Genomic DNA, 23,627 nt, shown 5'->3' with positions numbered 1-23,627 from the left:
TCTGTTGCCAAAATAAATAAAAAACTGCACATTGTATGTACCTACCTGTGTGCACATTTTGTAACTTTCAGGCACTGACATTTTGATACCGCCGAAATGCTATTTATCCAGCCCAACCCGCCGAAATGCTTTTTTCCCGGCCCAGTGTGATCAAAAGTAGCCCATTCGGCGGGGACCCGCCCCATCTGGCAACCCTGGTTCTGGTTCTGGTAGTGGAGGGTAGTATTCGAGAGCACCTGAGTGTATTGTTATGTTAATGATTCTGTGTGTGGTTGAGCGGTTTACACACGTCTTTATTAATATTTGATATATATATATTATCATATTTATAGAATTTATAATTGACATACACTTTTAATTATATATATTATACTTTTTTTCCCTCAATGTCAGAGGCTTATGTTTATCTCAATGTCAGAGCCTGTGAATATGTGTTTCTGAACCTGTGAATGTGTTGTGTGTGTCCAAGCCTGTATTTGTGGACATTGTGGCGTTTCTGAGCCTGTGTGTGTGTGTGTTTCTGAGCCTGTGTGTGTGTTTCTGACATTGTGTGTGTGTGTTTCTGAGCCTGTGTGTGTGTGTGTTTCTGAGCCTGTGTGTGTGTGTGTGTGTGTTTCTGAGCCTGTGTGTGTGTGTTTCTGAGCCTGTGTGTGTGTGTTTCTGAGCCTGTGTGTGTGTGTGTGTTTCTGAGCCTGTGTGTGTGTGTGTGTTTCTGAGCCTGTGTGTGTGTGTGTTTCTAAGCCTGTGAATGTCGTGACAGAGAGAATGCGAAGGCTGTCTGGACTGAACCCCAGCGTGATGCTAGCTCATCTAGCTCATCTAGCTCATCTAGCTCATCTAGCTCATCCAGACCAGGATGTCTTTCTACTGATGTTCCAGACATAACCTGTGCTTACATGAGCTGCTGCTCAGTAGTTGTGTGGGATGTTCCTGTCATGAATAACCCTCAGATGACTGGGCAGAACCAAGACCCACGTCACAAGGCCCTAGACACACAGACAGACACACAGACAGACACACAGACAGACACACAGACAGACACACAGACAGACACACAGACAGACAGACAGACAGACACACAGACACACAGACAGGCAGACAGGCAGACAGACAGGCAGACAGACAGACAGGCAGGCAGGCAGACAAGCAGACAGGCAGACAGGCAGACAGGCAGACAGGCAGACAGGCAGACAGACAGACAGACAGACAGACAGACAGGCAGGCAGACAGACAGGACATCACTGCTCCAGACAGCTTCTGCAGAACCACTGAGAGCTCATCTAAATAATCCAGAACCAGGTAATGACTCTGCACTCTCCCTGTTGTTGTGTTATATAATGACCTTCTCTCCCTCCCCCTCTTCTCTCCCTCTGTTCTCTTCCAGATGAGAGAGACAGGGTGCAGAAGAAAACTTTCACCAAATGGGTCAACAAGCATCTCATCAAGGTACGCACACTACTGGTTGGCTTGTTCTGGTTGTCGTGGTTACAGGGTTGACTCAGAGGTCAAATGACAGGGTGTTCCTGGGTGTGATCCTCTCAGGGAGCAGCTGTCCAGAGCTGAGGCTGGTGTTGTTTTGCCTCTAGCTGGAATGACGTGATTAGCCGTAGTCGGAGGCTGCAGTAATGGCAGGGTATTACTGGGATAATACTGGGGTATTGCTGGGATATTGCTGGGATATTACTGGGATATTACTGGGGTATTACTGGGATATTACTGAGATATTGCTGGGATATTACTGGGATATTACTGGGATATTACTGGGATATTACTGGGATATTGCTGGGGTATTACTGGGATATTACTGGGGTATTACTGGGATATTACTGAGATATTGCTGGGATATTACTGGGATATGACTGGGATATTACTGGGATATTGCTGGGGTATTACTGGGATATTACTGAGATATTGCTGGGGTATTACTGGGATATTACTGGGGTATTACTGGGATATTACTGGGGTATTACTGGGATATTACTGGGGTATTACTGGGATATTACTGAGATATTGCTGGGATATTACTGGGATATTACTGGGATATTGCTGGGATATTACTGGGATATTACTGGGATATTGCTGGGATATTACTGGGATATTACTGGGATATTACTGGGATGTTACTGGGAGATTATTGGGATGTGCCTGGGCTCAAACTGATCTGATGGAATGTGTTTAACTCTTGTTGATTTTATGGCGGGAAGAAGCGCCTGTGCTTAGACAGTAGCCCCTCCTTTGTTACTTTACTTTATTTTGCTTATACTTATGGAACTTTAAGATTTAGACACATTCCAGAATATGACTGGTATATTGTATAATATAAACAAATATAAATATGTATAAACAAAAAATAACAAAAACACTTTCAAATGTGACACCAGACAGTGTTTTGATAAACCAGTAGCTTACAGATTGTAAGCTTTCAAATGACATGTCATACATTGAAATCCGAAAAAAGATGACGAAGTCACATTTTGAATGTTGTTAGACCTTGAATGTTGTTAGACCTCAGGCACATATAGGGTTAAACTGGCTGTAATCCAGGAAACCAGAAGCAAACGCTGCTAACAGCTAGCAGCTAACAAAGCAAAGCACGAAGGTCTGAACTGTATTTTAATAACATCACAACATGCTGATAGAACATCAACATGCCAAAAACACGTAACTACACATAATTAGATGATCACACAGTCCTTGCTAGGGATGGGACGATTATCGTTTTTATCGTTAATCGCGATAAAAACACCCGCGATAACTTAATCGTGGAGAATTTTTATTATTTAAATAATCGTCATAATTGTATGTTATGAATAAACTGTGTTTAACAAATGTATGGCGCTATTTTTCAGCCTAGGCTACATTACTTTTGCAGTCAAGTTAGCGACTGTTACTGTAATATAATTGCGATTCCTCACATGAGCCGCGCGCGAATATCCTCACAGAACTTGTCTCGCGCTATTGTTCAGCCTGCATGGGTAACGTTACTGTCAAGTCAGCCTTGTCAGTCAGTCACTAGGTAACGTATGCTAGCCTTCTCACCATGGCTGGTGAAAAACTTTAGACGGGATACTGTCATTTGCCTACCTTGTTATTACCAGGCAGTGACAGTCTATGGCTGCAAAAGGCACGGTCGCCCCTAAGCTTTAGCAAATATATTGTGGTTTACTTAATACTGTTCAGCACTTGAGGTTACATGCAATGCATGACTTGTGCTATATAGGCTAAATAAAATTATGAAAGCGGCAAGTAGCAAGTGTGCGCATCAAAGGCATTAGGCACGTAACGTCCATGCTGTATAAACACATGACAACCGTCCGTTATTTCCCGAACTTTGCCCGAAACCCCCGCAAGGACCCGGGGAACAACGGTACGCTCGCCGCGGCTGCTATCAGACTGGCCGCGGGAGTGAGTGTTGAGGGAGAGAGGAGACGGCAACCCTCGCTCGCCATAGACTGTATCCCTACTCGTCTCTCCTGAGCTCGGTTGTAACGTGAACCGTGGAATACGGGATATGTTAGATGCTTTACAGTAATTCCCCAAATGACCAGAAAAGGAAGTTAGATTTGTCGCTGGTCGCTTTTGACTAATTAAGTCGCCAAGGGGCTCTGGAAGTTGGCAACACTGGGAGTGCGTTCTTTAAACTTCCTTGGGTACGTTAATGAAAGGTGCTGATTGGCCGAAAAGGAGTTAGGTCAATCAGCGCTCGATTGCTCTTTCTTAAGGACCCGGATTATGGCCAGAGATATGTGCCACTAGAATCTGAATTTGAATTACTGACTTAAAATGTCATAAAAATACAACAAAAAAGTTAAAGTGATTACAGTGTGTTTTATTGGCATTCGAATATTTTTTTAATTTATTATTTTGCCCATGATAATCGTGACATGACATTTTCTAATCGTCCCACCCCTAGTCCTTGGTTTTGAAAACGTCCTAAAGTATATTTACAAGCCATGTAAACCGATAGCCGATTACCGATAGCCTCCGGACAACAATAACAATTAATCCATTCCACAAAGTATACATATTAAGAAAGCTATTTTGAGAGCTATTTATAGCGGTTTCACGTATGCGAGTGGTTTACGGTTTCACCAACTGCAATCACAAATCTGCCTCTTAGGCTTGACGACTGGTATAGGAAAGATAGAAATGAAAGTAAAGATGCGCTTTACCTATGAGAGCTATACCAGCTGTAGCGCATTGTGCGCATATTAGGGGTGCAACGGTTCTCGGTTTTATTTCGGACGGTTCGGTTCGCCTTCCACGGTTCAATACACTAGTGAACCGTGCAGGTTTTCGTTTTATCCTGCGTTTCATTCAAAGTCGCAGGTGGAGTTGGTCTGGAACGCAGTTGCTTCTTGCTCAAATGTTTGTTCATGGCGAGCAGAGTTGAGAACATGCCAATATAATACAAGCACTTGATTACCATTGATATAAACATAATATACTACATATACTATACCAAAAGCACAGTATGGGAGAACTTGGTGATGGTAAGCATAATACAAGTTAACTCAATTAGACATATTGCTATACGCTCTGCGCTGTGGGCTCTCCCTGCTGCGATGCAGGACAGCTGAGAGGAGATGGTGTGTGTCCACTCCGTAATCACGAAATGTACATTTGATAAGTAAGTAAGCTAGCTAAGTAAGTAATCTAGCTAACTATGAGTAGCAGTGGCGGCTGGCCAATAGAGGGCGCTAGGGCGCCGCCCCCACCTTCCAACGCGCCCCCACTTCCTAGTCCCTACTTGTAAACGTTTTAAAAAATAAACATTGTTTACTCATAAAATGCGGCTGATATTCTGTCGGCTCCTATCAGCATTCATTAAAATTTTTCCAATACAATAAAAATTGTATCTGTGTGAAATTCACTGTGAAAATACATATATATATATATATATATATATATATATATATACAAGGGTAGGGAGTCGGGACGCTGGCCGAATGGGATCCTATGGCAGTGCTCATACTTTTGGCTAACACGTGAGCTGTAGCAGCGCTCCAATTGGCTGTCTCCTATTTCCCGGTCGGGGCGCCCTGAGAGCAAAGGTTGATGCTAGATTAGATCATATCCGGATGGAGGGGGAGGGATCTCCGCCATAGCCAATTGATCGTCCAGATGGAGGAGGGGGAGGCAACTCCCCATAGCCAATTGTAGGCCTCATTGCTGTTATGTGACTTTGGCGCCTCACTTTGATGAAACAGTGGCTGTGTTCGGAATAGCATACTAGCATACTACTCATACTAGATATGACTTAGATTTTGAGTATGTAGTGCGTTCACACTGTACAGTATGCGAGATTTGAGTATGCGAGAAATTTAGTAGGCGAGCAATTACTTCCGGGAAAATTGAAGTCAGTTATGATGGACACTTTTGGCATACTGCTTCCCCAAAATGCATTTCGCGTCCAGGGTTGCAGGGCTGCGTCCAGGGTTGCCAGATGGGGTGGGTTACCGCCTAATGGGCTACTTGATTTTGAGGTTATAGAAAGTTTAGGCTGTAAATTGTCAATCCCATCTGGCAACCCTGTGCGCTTTCAGCCTCGTCAAACTGCGTCATTCAAACTCGTCATACAGCTTTTGTTTACATTGTCCGATAGCCTGGGGGCCGAAAGCTAGCAATAAACATAGTTTTTTGCACATACTGTATTTGAGTGTGCAGATGCTGCTTTTTTGCACTCTATTTGATACTCTTCAGTTGCAGCACCCCAGCTAAGTCTGATCACGGATGAGCGGTGGTATTTTCACTATACTGAATTAACATGAAATGTTAAAATGAAATGCATTCTTAGACATGACTACATCGTCATGATTACAAATATGCCACTTGAAATGCATGAAATCCAAGTTTATTTGTGTCTTACACACATGTTCACCTAGTATTTGACTGCTTGTAACCCAATCACGAATGATGAATGAATGAATGAATGAATGAATGGTCTTTATTGTCATTAATATAGTACAGGTACCATACAACGACATTTGTGAGGGGGGGCTCCCCTGGTGCTAGGAAAAAAATACTAAAAACAAGAAGGGAAAAGAGCTGGTTTACATAAATAAAGGCTATATACACTATCCACTATACCATACTATACAAATAAAACACTGTGCTGTACTCTATGCTATGCTATAAATATCCTAACATTTCCTATCTCTGAACCTTATGTGCACGAGGGTTGTCATATTGCACATAGTATTATTGCACATTCATTTAAAGTGTCGCAGTTTGCAGGTTTGAAATGTTCACAGTTGTGTTTCAGTATTGCACTTGATTACAATCTAGTAGCTGCCATCAAATTGTCTAGATTGTCCAGGGCCTAGAACCTAGGTCTTTGCTGTGTTCAGGGCCTGAATGGCCCTAGGGTAGAAGCTGAGCTTCAGTCTATTTGTCCTTGCGGACATGGTCCTGAACCGCCTGCCCGAGGGCAGCCGAACAAAGTGTTTGTTCCCAGGGTGGGATGGGTCTCTGGAGATCTTTGAGGCCTTCCTGAGGCAGCGTGTGTTGTACAGCTCTTCCAGAGAGGGGAGGGGGGCGTCGATGATCTTCTGGGCCGATCTCACGACTCTCTGTAGCGCTTTCCTCTCTGCGGCTGTGCAGCTGGAGAACCACACGCAGATGCAGTAGGTGAGGATGCTCTCCACTGTGCAGCGGTAGAAGGTCACAAGCAGCTCCTGTTTGAGGTGGTATTTCCTGAGGACTCTCAGGAAGTAGAGCTGCTGTTGTGCCTTCTTGATGATGGCTGCTGTGTTGGTCTTCCAGGACAGGTCATCCTGTATGTGCACCCCCAGGAATCGGAGGGTTGAGACTCTCTCCACGCTCCCTCCATCGACGAGCAGGGGCTGGACCTCAGATTTTTTCCTCCTGAAGTCCATGATGATTTCCTGGGTCTTTGACTGGTTCAGCAGCAGGTTGTTAACCTTGCACAGCTTGCCCAGCTGCTCCACCCCATCCCTGTACGCCGCCTCGTCCCCCCCGAGATGCAGCCCACCACGGTGGTGTCGTCTGCAAACTTTATGATGGAGTTGCTGGGGTGGACGGGGGTGAAGTCGTAGGTGTAGAGGTTGTAGAGGATGGGGCTTAGCACGCAGCCCTGGGGGGACCCAGTGCTGAGTCTGAGGGCTGTGGAGGTGTGGGAGCCCACCCGCACCCTCTGCGGGTGGTCAGACAGGAAGTCCTTGATCCATGCACAGATGGAGTGTGATAGTCCCAGGTCTAGTAGTTTGGTCACTAGCCTGTCTGGAAGGATGGTGTTGAAGGCAGAGCTGAAGTCCACAAAGAGCAGTCTCGCGTAGCTGTTCCCCCTCTCCAGGTGGGATAGAGTGGAGTGGAGAGTCGTCGCGATGGCGTCCTCTGTGGACCTGTGGGCTCTGTAGGCGAACTGGTATGGATCCAGGTTGGGCGGGAGGCGTCAACAACTAATTGCTCCTACGTTCTAAAGACGAGGCTACGACCTGCCGACAAATTTCTGGCAGGTCAGACATTTTCGTAGTGTCTCGTGAAGTGTGGCTGGTCCTACGACACGATTCTGCACATACATCCGCTCAAAATCATCACAAGCCCAATAATGGCTGCAAAAAGAAACCCTACTGCTCGTGTTCAGTGGTCCCAGCCACTGGAAGAAAGATTGTCTCTCGCCCTGCTGTCAGCGGTAGTTTAATCCAGGAAGCGGTTCTCTGAGCAGCAGCTGGGGGGGGGGGGGGACCCGTCGCTTACGGCCGAATATCTCCGCGTCACAATGGGTTATAATTTCTCCATGATCACAATCGCATGCTGAACATTCTAAAAATTGAATGGAGTCTCAGTCTTGTACCGTTAACGAGATATAATACGAAAAGCAGATTTATTGTACCTCGTCAAACGCTCATCAGGGGGGGGGGGGCCCGTCGCTTATGAACGAATATCTCAGCGTCACAATGGGTTATAATTCAAAACTAAATTTTCCCATGATCACAATAGCATGATAAACAAACTGAACTTTGAATGGAGTCATAGGCATGTACCGTTAACAAGATATAATTCGAAAAGCATATTTTTCAATGCCGCTCAAAACCGCACAGCAGGGGGGGGAGACCCGCCTTTCTTAAATCAATAACTATTTTTGATTTCGATTTCGATAATAATAGTCCACGAGTGAAGTGATCAAAATCATAAGGACAACATACTAATCTTTGAATGGAGTCTGTAGGTTATACCGTTACCGAGTTATGAATTCCTAATGCTTATGAATATGATTTTGGGAAATCGTTAACGGTTTTCGTTGATTTTCGTGATTTTTCGAGAAATCACTAACGGGGGGGGGGGGACCCGGGCTTTGATGTTTAATAACTTTTTATAATAACGATTTACAGTAAATATTTAATTACACAATTAAAGAGAATCGTAGGGCCGACCTTTTGCCCTCATTTGTGAGTTTCTACGACATTCCGTTTTATTACAGTAATCCGTTAATCAAAAGTGGGAAATGCTTAACTAAATCGCAAAAATTATGAATGGGCGTCTATGGGACAAACTTTCGGTTTTCCAAAATGGTCAGGTCGGGGTGTTAATTTCACACAAAAAAGTGGACTTAGAAGAATTTCGAGAAAAGTCCTGGTTCTCCTCTCTTTACCGACGTGAGCTATAATATGAATCCGATCATAGGTGTTGAATTTGATCGAGATTTCCAGCAGTCTAAAAGGGACACTTTGGTTCTTTTTCCGGACTAAAATCCAATGTGAACAGCCTGGTTCTCCTGTATATGCCGGTCACGCTCTATCATGACGGCCGCTTACAGAGCATTATTTACGGATTAAAGACCATCGTGAACACCACGGTTCTCCTCTCTTTCTCTCTCCCTGGTTCTCCTGTATATGCCGGTCACGCTCTCTCATGACGGCCGCTTACAGAGCATTATCTACGGATTAAAGACCATCGTGAACAGCCTGGTTCTTCTGTATATGCCGGTCACGCTCTATCATGACGGCCGCTTACAGAGCATTATTTACGGATTAAAGACCACAATCGAACAATTTCAACAACTGCACAAGTCACGTCACAAGCAATCGTGGATGACAATCGTGGCTGAGAGCAATCGTACAGTGTGAGCACAATCGTACAGTGTGAGCACGCACGTCGTAAGGTCTGATCAAGTCGGAGACGGTAGGACTGAAACTTTCAGTTGTGCAGTGTGAGGGGTTCACCGACATAACATCGCTCAGTGGGCAGGGGCTCTAAGACAACAATATAGTAAGCTAGTTACTTGAGCTAGCTAAAGATATTGGCCCCCCAAATAATTTTACAACGTGTTGTAATTATGTTACGATATTTCTGTCGAGTGAGTGAAGGTAAGCAACGTAGGGTGCGTTCGTAAAAATCTCTCTGAGAGCGCCGGAGCGCACACTGGGTGCAACGTCATAAAGGGACCAGGTAATTTGATTGGACAAGAGGCATTCCATGAGTGCTGATCATATTTCCAGGGCGAATTTACGAACGCAGCTAGCGAACAGAAGACGCAAAAAATCGTCAGATCAGATATATAAACGGGTTATTTTGGTAATATGGACACATTTTGGGAATATATGTGGTTACTTTCTCGCCTGAAAACATATTAAAACTTCATAAAATGACATGTTAACACTTGTAAAGTCAAAATTACACATGTTAACACGTGTAAAGTCAAAATTACATATTTTAGCTAATGGAGGTTTAAAATTGAGGTTTAAATTCGCCGCTCCCTGCGAAATGCATTCTGGGAGGCAGTATGCATAATGTGTAAATGGTCGGCTGGTTTTCACATACTTATTATGAATTTAGTAGGCTGTATGCAGTATATACTCATTGGGTATGCTAGTATGCAGTATGCTAGTATACCATTCCGAACACAGCCCAGGCCTGCTACAGCACAGGCGTATAAAGTATAACATGTGGACAGGAAGGCTGTAGCCTAGGAGATTCCTCTGACTGGGAATGGCACCATGTTGATGTTGATCATGGGACGGGGAGGAAGAGGAGGAAGAGGGAAGGATAGAGGAGTGGCTGAGAACGCACCAGTAAATGAGCCCCCCAGAAACAGTCAGGCAAGCAACAGGCTTGGTGTTGTTGTTGCTGTTACCCAGGATGCTCTCTGGCAGGGCGAGCTGCCAGCTGCGTCCATGATTGGTCAAGCACAACGAGCTACTGAACGCCACCCAGGTGGTTCCTGCTACGGCACGCAAGGCCGTACAAAACACTAGAACAGCGTTGCTGGCAGCCATTTTTACCCTACGATAAGAGCCGCCTCGGGGGTCAAATGACCATAGTCTTTACAATGGGAAGCTGCAATTTTACACACAACGAGCACTAGATGACCGTCTTGTAAATTGTCCTGCTCCCTACACAGAAGAAAACTGCAAAATAGCTTCATACTAGCTTATCCTGATGTGATTTAGAAAATGTAAGGATACTGGGTGGTAGAACGCACATATCTAGGAGAAAGGAGGGTCCTGAAATTTGATAGAGTGCAAAGATATAAAAAAAGCCCATGGCTGTTCTTGTGTTAAAACAATGGGTCATGTGATCTTTAACAACTCGGTCCACCTTAACTCACTGACTGCCAAAGAATTCCGGGAACGCTCACCACCGCCAAGTGTTTTATGAGGTGTTTACCTAGCAACAACACTCTGATTGGCTACACTGGTGACCTTTAACATAACTCTGGCAGCCACGGCTACAGGCTGCGTTTGGAAATTCACTCTGAAAATCTGAACAGCACTCATGTAATGCCTCTTGTCCAATCAAATGACTTGGTCCCTTTATGACGTTGAACCCGGTGTGCGCTCCGGCGCTCTTGGAGCGAATTTACGAACACACCCACAGTGTCATACCTGATGGAGATGACAGCACACTGAGAACACCAACTCCCCTGAACACACAGACTAACCAGGTGAACACACATACCAGGTGAACACACAGACTAACTAGGTGAACACACAGACCAGGTGAACACACAGACTAACTAGGTGAACACACAGACCAGGTGAACACACAGACTAACTAGGTGAACACACAGACCAGGTGAACACACAGACCAGGTGAACACACAGACTAACTAGGTGAACACACAGACCAGGTGAACACACAGACCAGGTGAACACACAGACTAACTAGGTGAACACACAGACCAGGTGAACACACAGACCAGGTGAACACACAGACTAACTAGGTGAACACACAGACCAGGTGAACACACAGACTAACTAGGTGAACACACAGACCAGGTGAACACACAGACCAGGTGAACACACAGACTAACTAGGTGAACACACAGACTAACCAGGTGAACACACAGACTAACCAGGTGAACACACAGACTAACTAGGTGAACACACAGACCAGGTGAACACACAGACCAGGTGAACACACAGACTAACCAGGTGAACACACAGACCAGGTGAACACACAGACTAACTAGGTGAACACACAGACCAGGTGAACACACAGACTAACTAGGTGAACACACAGACCAGGTGAACACACAGACTAACCAGGTGAACACAGACTAACCAGGTGAACACACAGACCAGGTGAACACACAGACCAGGTGAACACACAGACCAGGTGAACACACAGACTAACCAGGTGAACACACAGACTAGGTGAACACAGACTAACCAGGTGAACACAGACTAACCAGGTGAACACAGATTAACCAGGTGAACACACAGACCAGGTGAACACACAGACCAGGTGAACACACAGACTAACCAGGTGAACACACTCACACATACCAGGTGAACACACAGACTAACCAGGTGAACACACAGACCAGGTGAATATGCTGTCACCAGTTGGAACGACGTGCCAACGTCGACCCCCGCTGGTGGAATGGTGGACACTGCAGTGCGATGGTGTCAGACTGCACCTCCAGCCCCAGCAGCAGCAGCTAGGCGCTACAGGGTGTGATGTAGACAGGGAGGCTACCAGAGATGTCTGCTGTTGTCTCTCTCTCTCTCTTTCTCTCTCTCTCTTTCTCTGTCTCTCTCTCTCTCTCTCTCTTTCTCTCTCTCTCTTTCTCTCTCTCTTTCTCTCTCTCTCTTTCTCTATCTCTCTTTCTCTCTCTCTCTTTCTCTCTCTCTCTCTCTCTCTCTTTATCTCTCTCTTTCTCTGTCTCTCTCTCTCTCTCTCCGTCTCTCTCTCTCTCTCCTTCTCTTTCTCTTGTGTGTGAACAGAGACGACCCACTTTTCCCCACAAAGGGGCTGATGACATCGCCCTGGCCAAATCGCTGAGTTGCCCCGGGACACCCGAGCTGAGGCCCTCCCACGGCAACAACGGGTTGGGGGGGGGGGTGTTCACAGCTGGGAGCGGAGGCTTTGTTGCTACGGCAACCGGTCCAGCCCAGTCACCATTGCATAATGTCAACAATGTCACTGAACAACAATGTCACATGATGTCATTAACCTCTCTCTCTCTCTCCCCCCCTCTCTCTCTCCCTCCCTCTCCCCCCCCTCTCTCCTCTACCCCCACCCCTCTCTCTCTCTCTCTCTCTCTCTCTCTCTCTCTCTCTCTCTCTCTCTCAGGTGAGGAAGCACATCACAGACCTGTACGAGGACCTGAGGGATGGACACAACCTCATCTCCCTCCTGGAAGTGCTCTCTGGAGTTACCCTGGTAACACACACACACACACACACACACACACACACACACACACACTAGGGCTGCACGAAGACTAGCTCATCTCATCACCTCTGATCTAGCTAGCTAGCGTGCTAGTTCTTTGACATTATTCACACCATGGAACTATAATCAGACACTTTCTAGTCACAATAATAACGACCAATTTGAACCAACTTTCTCTGTCAGAACACTCAGCAATTATATTTGCTAACGTTTCAACTTGCTAACGTTTCAGACATGCTAACATTTCAGACATGCTAACGTTTCAGACATCTCACCTGGCAAAAACTCTAGCGTCGCACGCACACTCTTACCAAAATTTTTTTTTGGGGAAGTGTGGAGATAGGTCTGGCTATGCAAGGCTAGGTATACTAACGTTACCGGCCCACCCCCCCAATGCAATTGTAGGGGAAACACTGGTGTGGATGACTGACACACAAGAAAAAACATTAAATCTGACGCTGTATAATGTATCCCAACACGCAGGCTTTGCGATTTGCTAATTGCATCATTTCTAATCGCAATTCCCATTTAAAATCGATTAATCGTGCAGCCCTACTACACACACACACACACACACACACACTACACTACACTCACACACACACACACACACACACACACACTACACACACAGACACACTACACACACACACAGACACACTACACACACACACACACACACACACACACACACACACTACAGACAAACTACACACTACACACTACACACACACACACACACACACACACACACACCCTGTCACTGTTCCACCTCGATGCACTGTCACACTGACTGACTGTCACAGTGTCACATGATGCTGGTTTCGTCACAATCTTCCAGAGGGTAAAACTGATCCTAGGTCTTTCCTGGATGGGGTCCTTAGACAGACAGCAGCTGAGTGTGCTGCTTTGACGGATGTGGTTGGCTCTCTGAAGCCTTGTGAGCAGTTTACTTTGGATTTTGCTCCTTCTTTTTGCCTCAACTGTGTCCCCCCCCCTCCCTCCCTCCCTCGCTCATCTCTTCTCTCTTTCTCTCTCTCTCTCCTCCCTCTTCCCCTTGAATCCACCCTCATCTTCATCCCTCCGTACCATAATTGAATTGTCCGTTGGCTCCCTCTCTCTCTCTCTCTCTCTCTCTCTCTCTCTCTCTCTCTCTCTTTCACACCTCTCCCCCATCACCCCCTCTCCCTGTCCCCCCCCTCTCCTTTCCAACCCCCCTCTTCTCTACCTATCCCTCTCCGTCATCACCCTCTTCTCTCCTCCTCCTCCTCCTCCTCCCCCTCCTCTTCTCTCTGCATCCCCCTCTCCCCATCACCCTCTGCTTTCCCCCTATCCCTTTCCTCTCTTCCTCTCCTCTCCCCCATCACCCTCTCCTCTCTTCCTATCCCTCCTCTCTCCTCCTCCTCTCTCCCTATCCCTATCCTCCTCTCCCTCCCGCCCCCCCCCCCCCCTCCCCCCCTGATGTTAGCAGCTGAAGGGCGTGTCTACGCTGAGGAGGGTGTGTGTGTCCCGCGCCCCCCCTCTCATCCTGCTGGAGGGGGGGGAGGAGGAGGAAGGAGCTCAGGGAGTACGTTTGACCCCCCCCCCCCCACCATAGGTCCAGCTTTGAGCTGTGAGACTGGCTGCATGTGATCTGCTGTGCCACTGATTCCCAAAAACCTCCCAGATCTCAATATTCAATAACGTTAGTTAGCCGACACACTCACACACATATACATGAACACACCGTGTGTGTATGAGTGTGTGTGTGTGTGTGGGAGGGTGTCTGCCTCTGAACAATGCCTCCCAGTGTGGTGGGTTCTGTGACATTCTGTGACAGTCACACACACAAACTACACACACACACACACACACACACACATACACACATAAACAGAGACAGACAGACAGACATACACACACACACACACACATAAACAGACAGACAGACAGACAAACACACACACACACACACACACACACACACACACACACATAAACAGAGACAGACAGACAGACAGACAGACACACACACACACACATAAACACAGACAGACAGACAGACAGACAGACAGACACACACACACACACACACACACACACACACACACACACACACACACACACACTGCCGACAGGCAGACACCTCTCTACCTGAAACACCCCTCCCCTCCCCCACCTCCCCTCCCCCACATCCCCTCCCTCTTCTCCCCCCTCCCTCCCCCCCTTCCCTCTCTCCCTCTTCTCCCCCCATCCCTCCCTCTCTCTCTCTGGGCTGAGTGCTCCCCAGCTCCAGTGCTGCAGACTGCAGTGATGACTAAACCAAGCCAAGCACAGCGTCCACACACACTCCTGCATCCTGCACTCAACTACCTACCAGCATTGCTGCGTGTGTGTGTGTGTGTGCCGTGTGTGTGTTGCGTTTGAGAGTGTCAAGTAACAAGTGTGTGTGTGTGTGTGTGTGTGTGTGTGTGTGTGTGTGTGTTAGCGTGTTGGGAGGATGCCGGGCGATCTAAACCAGCATGGTTTGCAGACTTGTCTCCTCTGTCCTTGCTCTGCTGTTGGAACGCTTCTTAAGGCATGTCTTTTACTGCTCAGTGGAAGACAGTGCCGCCCTGTGGTCACACCGTGTCATGACAACAGCCGTGGTCCTCTTCCCTCACTGCACTCTGTAGAAGTTAGAGACTTCACTGCTTGTGTCTTTTTTTTGGAGTGGGTGAGCATGTCAACAAGAGCTCTCTCTCTCTCTCTCTCTCTCTCTCTCTCTCTCTCTCTCTCTCTCTCTCTCTCTCTCTCTCTCTCTCTCTGTGTCCTCTACTCATTCTCCTCTCTTTCCCTCCCCCCCTCCAGCCCAGAGAGAAAGGTCGCATGCGGTTCCATCGACTCCAGAATGTCCAGATCGCCCTGGACTTCCTCAAACAGAGACAGGTAAAAAACACGTCCACACACACACACACACACACACACACACACACACAGCTCCTCAGGTGACAGCTTCCTGGCCTTCCAGATGAGAAAACATTAACCTTTTTATCCCCCCAATGGAATCCTTGTCAGACACCTTGGCCTACAGCTTTATAAACATCAGTGTCATCCACCCACACCCATTCATTATACGCATACGAATAATACTAAACATCTGAATGGATTTGTCACGTACATCTCCTACAGCCGTAATTGATATAGTAAAACGCTTTGGAATCTTGCTCCTCGATCAACAAACAGCCAGCAATAATCAACAATAACATATCTAATATGTGACGGTGAAAGCGGGAACAAGTCAGCGACCAATCAAAATGTTCAGACTTTTATTCTACAACGTTGTTGAAAATCAATGACACACTCGCTAGTCAAACCAACATATTGCAATGCATTGGATTGGGTGAGTATTCCCCACTGCTACCTAGTTAACTAGAACACTACTTTATATTGTTAGCAGGCTCACAAAAGCTGTTTTAGTTGACTAGTGAGTGTGTCATTGATTTTCAACAACTTGAAATGTATTAACATTTTTCAGAATAAAAGTCTGAACATTAAATCGGTTGTATGTGTGTGTGTGTGTGTGTGTGTGTGTGTGTGTGTATACGTTGTCAGTTTACTGTGAAATCGTACACCTTCACTTTCTCGTCTCCTGGGACGACTGCCACTGGCCCCAGACGTGAGCATAGATGACATGTTCCTCCTATGACTTATGTGGACTATGTGGATATATGATTCACTCACTCAAATGTATTTGTTGTAAACTAAAGTCGCTTTGGATAAAGTCGTTTGCTAAATGCCGACAATGTAAACGTTCCACCACGTTCCCTGTTTCAGGTCAAACTGGTGAACATACGCAACGATGACATCACAGACGGCAACCCCAAGCTCACCCTGGGTCTGATCTGGACCATCATCCTCCACTTCCAGGTTTGTGCTGAATATATTTTTTTTTAAATGAGAGAGAGAGAGAGAGAGAGAGAGAGAGAGAGAGAGACTCTAGTGGTCCTGCTCTATGTGCTCTAGTTCTAGGACATGGCCTCAGTCCTAAACTAACTCTAGAGGACTCCTGCTCCCTCCTCTGGCGGGGGTGGCCCTGCATGACTGTCTGGTGGTCCTGGTGACCCAAACGCAGTCAGCAGGGACAGGGCTTTGAGCCAACGCTGTCTGTCTGGTGTCCGTTTGTCCTCTACTGTCAGATCGGTGTGTGTGTGTGTGTGTGTGTGTGTGTGTGTGTGAGAGTGTGATCTGTGCCAGGAGCAGACTGAATTGAAGAGGTTTTAGGATGCCCTGCTCGTTTGGGGTTTGACCGTTGTCAATGCCTGTCTGAGGACACTGCCAAACTGCTCTAGGAGATGAGAGTGTGTGTGTGTGTGTGTGTTCATGTGTTTATTGACTACCACTACAGTCCATTGTCATTAATGTTTGAGAAAGTATCTCGGGACACTCACCACCTAGAGCACCAACTGTGTTATGTTGTTATGTGTTTACCTAGCAACAGTAACTGTGACAACATGAAAGATCTTCATTTATGCAGTTTTGATGAATAAAGTCAACGTTCTATCATACGTTTGAGCATTCTACAAGGCTGGCAATCTGGAGGCTTCATTCACCCTTGGCACTACATGAGTCAAAAGATGTGTGTGTGTGTGTGTGTGTGTGTGTGTGTGTGTGTGTGTCTGTGTGTCTGTGTGTCTGTGTGTGTGTGCGTCATGTGTGCGTGTGCGTGTGTCTGTGTGTAGTGTACGTGTGTGTGTGTGTGTGCGCGTGTGTGTGTGTGTGTGTGTGTGTGCGTGTGCGTGCGCGTGTGTGTGTGTGTATGTATGCGTGTGAGTGTGTGAGGACCTGGCTTTAGCATATCCTCATGCTGTTGTGGAAAGTCTTCAGCAGGCAGGACAGTGGCAGGAGGTCAGCAGCAGCGGGCAGCGTAGAGGGACACAGCAGGCTAGCTAGCTAGCGTGACGGGCATCTCAAGGACGTTTATTTTTAAGTCAGTTGGAGTGAACTGAAGTGTCCTTCCACATCCCTGACAAGACACACGTCCGCTAGGTTGGCCTACCGAACCAAATCACTGAATCACTGTCACGCTACTACTCTACTCTACTGTCACTGTCCCTCTACCACAGAAAGAAACCACTGACGTTTTGTGAAAAGGAAATTGTTTTGTGACAGAACATTATTCGATGAACAATAAAATACCTCCCCCTCCATACATACTCACACACACACTTACACACTTACACACACACACACACACACACATCCTCCCCCCCCCCCCCCAAAAAAAAATAAAATAAAATAATCCACTTCCTGTCACTGACCACTAGAGGCAGGCAGACCGAAGGGATGACATCACCTCACAAGGTGAATTGCGAGGTGGCAGCTAGTTGCCACGGAGACACGGCTGAATTTGTTCGGCATGATTCAGCAGAACTGTGCAAGCCATGGGAAGGGAGCGAGGGAGGGAGGACTGGAGGAGGGGGTGACTTAATGCAGAAGGAGGGAGAGGGGGAATAACCCTGGGCTGATGGACAGAATGGAGGGATGGAAGTGATTCTGCGTGGGGTAGGAAATGAAAGAGGGTGAGGACGAAGGACAGAACTGTTGATGAACAGTTTGGAGTTGAGAATAAGGAAGGAAGACAGGCAGGCAGGCAGGCAGGCAGGCAGGCAGACAGGCAGGCAGACAGGCAGGCAGGCCGACAGGCAGACACAAACAGACAGACACACACTGTCACACAGACAGACAGTACCTCGGTTTGGTCATGTGAAAAAGGTGAAAATGTTACGATTTGTCTGAGATACCTTTTAAAACATGGACGACGTTAACGGACCGTCAGTAAGAGCGCGTGTGACTAGAGGACTCTATTCTCAAAGCCCCGCAGCCCGAGAACTCCGACGGTGTGTCACATTGAGTCAAGACCAGTTCTTTTTTTTATTATTATTCCTAATGATAAAGACGTGTGACGTTAGCAAGCGTCTCTCTGACAGCTGACTAGGCTACCCGCTCGCTCAGCGTTTCGTCTCAACAGCGAGCGACTTTCACGGAGAGTCACGTGACTCGTTTAGTGCCGAGGGTGAATAATAAAAAAACACGACTAAATAATAGACACCCAAAACTGTCAACGTTCTAGAGTGACGAGGGTGACTTGATTCACCGAAAATGCACACATGATAACGTTTAATATTGTAGCCAATCAAAGTGTTGTCGCTACGTAAATACCACACTGTGGGAAGTGTTCCAGAATTCTTTGTCAGTTAGGGAGTTAGAGCAGGGTGTAATCAATAGACACATTCACAACATAATCGAGTTTTAAAACGAGCTCTGAGTCAAGATGCCTCACTTATCACCTCCTGATGTCCTGATGTTCCAAATTGCCCATTTTAGTCAATTTCAACAACTCCCTTTCCCTCCCATGCGATGTCCTTCTGTTGAAGTAAGTTCTGTTAGGGAGTCAGAGCAGGGAGCAGAGCATGGAACAAATCTTGCCTGATGTGTTTGAACACGTTAGGACAGTTTTTTAGGAAGCAAACACATACCTTGTGTTTCTATAGCTGTGATACAGCTGCACGCAAAATGATAGTTTGTGACTGTGCATCTTGGATTGACCAGAAATGTGCGTGAAAATGTATTTGGGGTAAGCCTCTCCTTGATTATCTCGGCTATGTTTTTCCGCGTGGCTCTTCCCAAAACTACTGCACCAAATAATGCCGTGTTGTTTAAAGTGATGGACCACAACATCGCTAATTCAATACAATTCAAACCGTCCCTGATGCAACTGTACTGCAAGCCTGGCTGTAGTCACTGTCCTCCACCACCAGAGGTCACTAGTGATCCCAGCACCACAGCTGACCTGGCACACTCACAGATCCCAGCCAATCACAAGCCACCCCTCCCAGAATCGCGACCTCCTATGGAACTGTGGCTGCATGTGATTGGCTCTCCATGCTGCGTTAATTCTTGACCTGAGAGCCTTCATATCAAATACACCTAACGAGCTGTGGGTTAGGGTTAGACGGGATAACCAGGGAGCTGTGGGTTAGGGTTAGACGGGATAACCAGGGAGCTGTGGGTTAGGGTTAGACGGGATAACCAGGGAGCTGTGGGTTAGGGTTAGACGGGATAACCAGGGAGCTGTGGGTTAGTGTTAGACGGGATAACTAGGGAGCTGTGGGTTAGGGTTAGAGGAGATAACCAGACAGCTGTGGGTTAGGGTTAGACGGGATAACCAGGGAGCTGTGGGTTAGGGTTAGAGGAGATAACCAGACAGCTGTGGGTTAGGGTTAGAAGGGATAACCAGGGAGTTGTGGGTTAGGGTTAGAGGAGATAACTAGGGAGCTAGAGGGTTAAGGTTAGAGTAGATAACCAGGCAGCTGTGGGTTAGGGTTAGAGGAGATAACTAGGGAGCTATGGGTTAGTGATAGGGTGTTGTTGTTCTAGCAGCTGGGTCTGTGGGGGTTAAGTCTTAGCTGCTGTTGATGAGATTCTTTATTGTCTGATTTCCACAGATTAATCTGCTTAGAGACACGCCTGTACTGGGTTGTGCAGTTGAGTTGAAATGACACATTCATTCTCCTCCGGACCCTGAATGTTTGCTTGTGTGCGTACGTGCGTGCGTCTAGTGTTGTGGCTTCAGACCACGGGAGCACATTGCGTCAGTGTTATGTGGGAGGGTGGGTGTGTGTGTGGAACAGAGAGCTCTGTGCTCACAAGCAGCAGAGAGAAAAGGAAGGAGGGAGGGAGGGAGGGAGCGGATAGGAGGAGAAAGGAAGAGGGAGGGAGGGATGGAGGGATGAGGCAGCAGATTGGAGGAGGACGAGAGAGGGAGAGAGGGAGGGATGAGGTAGCGGATTGGATGAGAACAGGAGAGGGAGGGAGGGAGGGAGGGAGGGATGAGAAGGAGGGAGAGAGAGGGAGGGAGTGCAGCAGCAGAAGCAGCAGTGTAGAGACTGTGAAGCTGCAGCAGCCGAGAGATAAAGCTTTTCTCTCTGCCGGCGCCTGCGAGCGAGGGATAGAAAAAAGCCGGCGAGAGAAGAGAGGAATACTGGGCTGCCCGCTGGTACTTGGGCTCCCGGCTTATATTGGATCTACAGGCCTCAATAAACCACACGCACGGACACACACGCTCACCACTCTTTTCTCTAACACACATGGACACAGAGACACACGCACGGACACACACACACAGAGTATTTCACGTCTTGTCTTCAGAGCGCTGTATCGATTGGATCACTCCCGCGGTGCCCGACTGACGGAACGTGGATGGAGATGCAATCGGGAGACCTCGTCAAACTCTCCGTCGCCTCCTTCCATCTCTCTCTCTCTCTCTCTCTCTCTCTCTCTCTCTCTCTCTTCCCTCTCTCCACCTCCAGTCCTCTTCTCTGACTTCGCCCTTCCCGGTCTTCTGCACATGTGCAGGCAGGATCAGGATAGCTGTTTAGGGGATGTTGAATCAACCAAGGAGTCCAGGGGGGACCAGACCAGAGCAGTCGCCACCGAGCCCAGACCACACCAGCCCACACCACACCAGCCCACACCAGCCACCGGTTTAATTAGATTCACCAGACCAGAGGATAAGGGAGTGCCTTTGTAACTGCATGCCTATCTTGTCTGCGAAAAACCATACTCTCTCACTACGCGTGTGGAATATCCCCTTTCATACTGTTGACGCGACATACTGTGGAGGCTACCTACTGTGGAGGCTACCTACTGTCGACGCTACATACAGTCATGATGTTTAACCTGCCTGAGTGATATTGCCTGACAAGGCCCGAAGGATTTGTGATTGGACAGTGACCCCCCCCCCCCGGGAAGGCTGTAAGATCAAGGCTGTTATCCACGTGATGTCGGGCTGTCTGGAGAGCAGAAAGGGGCGCTCTTAATTTGGCGGCTTCCCGGTCGAGATCTTTAAGAGCTCCAGATACCGTTGTGGTCATGCCTGCATTGCTACAGGCACCAGATCACTGAAGTGAAGTGTGGAAGTAGAACTTGTTGAGTGGTATACTTGTTAACCAACCTCAACTGGTTAGTCCTCGTTCTAACGCTCTAACGCTGGGGCCAGCGATGATGTAACGTCCTGGGAGGGTTCCTTTCTTCACCGAGACAACAACCGTCCCGTAGGGTAACGAACGCCGTGGAGCACCCAGGAGGAATCGGAACATCACATGACATGAGGCTCAGGGGGAAAGAGGGGAACCATGGGGCGCGGGGGAGGAGCTGACAGCCGAGGCTGTGATTGAGGGTTTTTTAACAAGCTGTCGGCACGTTGGCTGACGAGTCACTACCGCCCCGCCGCCGATCTGTATCCCGGCACACTGCCCTGACACAACCACAACCCCCCGAACTGCTACTACAGAGCTGTCACCGCCGTTCTCACATCGGGGCTTCTGTTACGGCTCCCGCTGCAATAACGAGGCTTATCAATAATATATGATCTGGGATTGGAGGCACGCCAGGGTAAAGTACTTGGATTACACGACCGCTTGAAATGGCTGGGTAAACAAATCCAAACAAAACAGTGCGTGTGCGTAGATGTCGTAATGGGAGAAGAATCATTGGCGATGCCTTTTTTTCTTTCCTCCAAGAAGCGGTTATGTGCACGGAGTCAGACACACCGTATGTGTGAGTGTGTGCGTGAATGAGAGTATGTGTGTGTGAGTGTGTGTCTGCACTGCAGCTCTGGCATCTCACACTGAGGAAATACATTGCAGGAGCGGAAGAGAAATGAGACAGGCACTGATTGTACCCCCCTGCTAGAGACCCTGCGGTCAACATCCCCACTAAGACTCTGCAGTCGTCACACACAGCGCGGAGAAGCTCCAGAACTGGAGAGAGCAGACAGGCCCTCACTGCGTTGCCTGAGTCTGTGTGAGGCAACAGCTGCAGAGAGGAGAGGAGAGGAGAGGAGAGAAGAAGAGAAGGAGGGAGAGGAGAAGTATTACGGATGACCAGGGTTTTGCTGAGCCACACAAGTATGCAGTGCCCCGGCTAGGAGGTGAACAGAACCAACAATGCTGTCTCTCTGTGTCTCGGTCCTGTTCAAGCTCCGGCTCATGCCATGCGACCAGAGCTAAATCCCTTCCAGCCGACGTCATGTTGAGAGAAGCGGTTATGGGAGTTGCCCACCTGAGGGCTTCTGTTTGACTTTTGTCGTTTCTCTCCATCTCCCATTCCTGCCCCCCCCCCCCCCCTCTCTCTCTCTCTCTCTCTCTCTCTCTCTCTCTCTCTCTCTCTCTCTCACTCCCCGAGATGGGGAGCTCCATGGGGTGCGTGAGACCGCCCCGTGAGGCAGGTACCGGGGGTGCCGCTCCCCTGTCGCCAAAACGGAAGCTACGCTTTCGACGGAAACGTAAAGGAAAGAAGCACCGGAAAGGGCTGGTAATTGAGGACAATGAAAAAGGTAGAGGCCCTGTAACAGGAGAAGAGGAAGAGCAGGATGAAGAGGAAGAAAAGGATACTGTCGCCGAAACAGTGGCTTCAATTGATACCAAGATTGATATCGAAACCAAAACAACCAGCTTAGCATTGCCTGACACCCAAGCCTGTTCCCAACTGACAGTACCTGGTACGCACTGCGCTGCCTCCCTGAGCGGGTCCATGGGTGGGCTGTCTGGCAGCAGAGCCCTGGAACTGTCCCCTGAACCCAGCCCAACATGGGGGGGCGTCTCCTGCCAGCCTTGGACTGGGGAGCGGGGAACCAGCAGCCAAGGGCCACCTAGCCAGACCCCCACCCCCGTCAACATCCACCCGGCCCCGGGTAGCAGCACTCCCGGAGGGGGGCTCGTCTGCAGGGTGAAGGAGCGGGTCCAGGGTGTCCTGGAAAAGCCCTGGATCGTACGACCAAATAAAGGGAAGCGAGGGGGACAGGAGGGAGAGGAGGAGGAGGAGGAGGAAGGAGGGGGGGGTGGAGCAGGGACGGTCCACACACCTCTAGAAAGGGAACACAAAGGGGTGGTCCACATCCGTGAGGTCGGGGGCCGCCTGTGTGTCGTCAGGACGGTGTACCCCAGCGACTTTGGCTCCCCAGT

General features: G+C 48.1%; 1 protein-coding gene across 1 annotated transcript in view; it reads left to right on the top strand.

Moving 5' to 3' along the window:
* The window catches only part of macf1a (microtubule actin crosslinking factor 1a), a gene marked incomplete at its 5' end in the record, with an annotated part of 389,501 nt that overhangs the window by 157,569 nt on the left and 208,305 nt on the right, over positions 1-23,627 (top strand). Inside the window, 5 exon segments of the mRNA XM_080531631.1 lie at positions 1,385-1,446; positions 12,541-12,630; positions 14,111-14,209; positions 15,472-15,549; positions 16,438-16,530. Of these exon segments, the coding sequence (XP_080387757.1) occupies positions 1,385-1,446; positions 12,541-12,630; positions 14,111-14,209; positions 15,472-15,549; positions 16,438-16,530 (422 nt within the window).

Source organism: Nansenia antarctica (genome assembly GCF_963989245.1).
Source record: "Nansenia antarctica genome assembly, chromosome: 5".
NCBI lineage: Eukaryota > Metazoa > Chordata > Actinopteri > Argentiniformes > Microstomatidae > Nansenia > Nansenia antarctica.
Note: the sequence above shows the minus strand (reverse complement) of the source record. Positions and strands in the feature narration are given on the sequence as shown.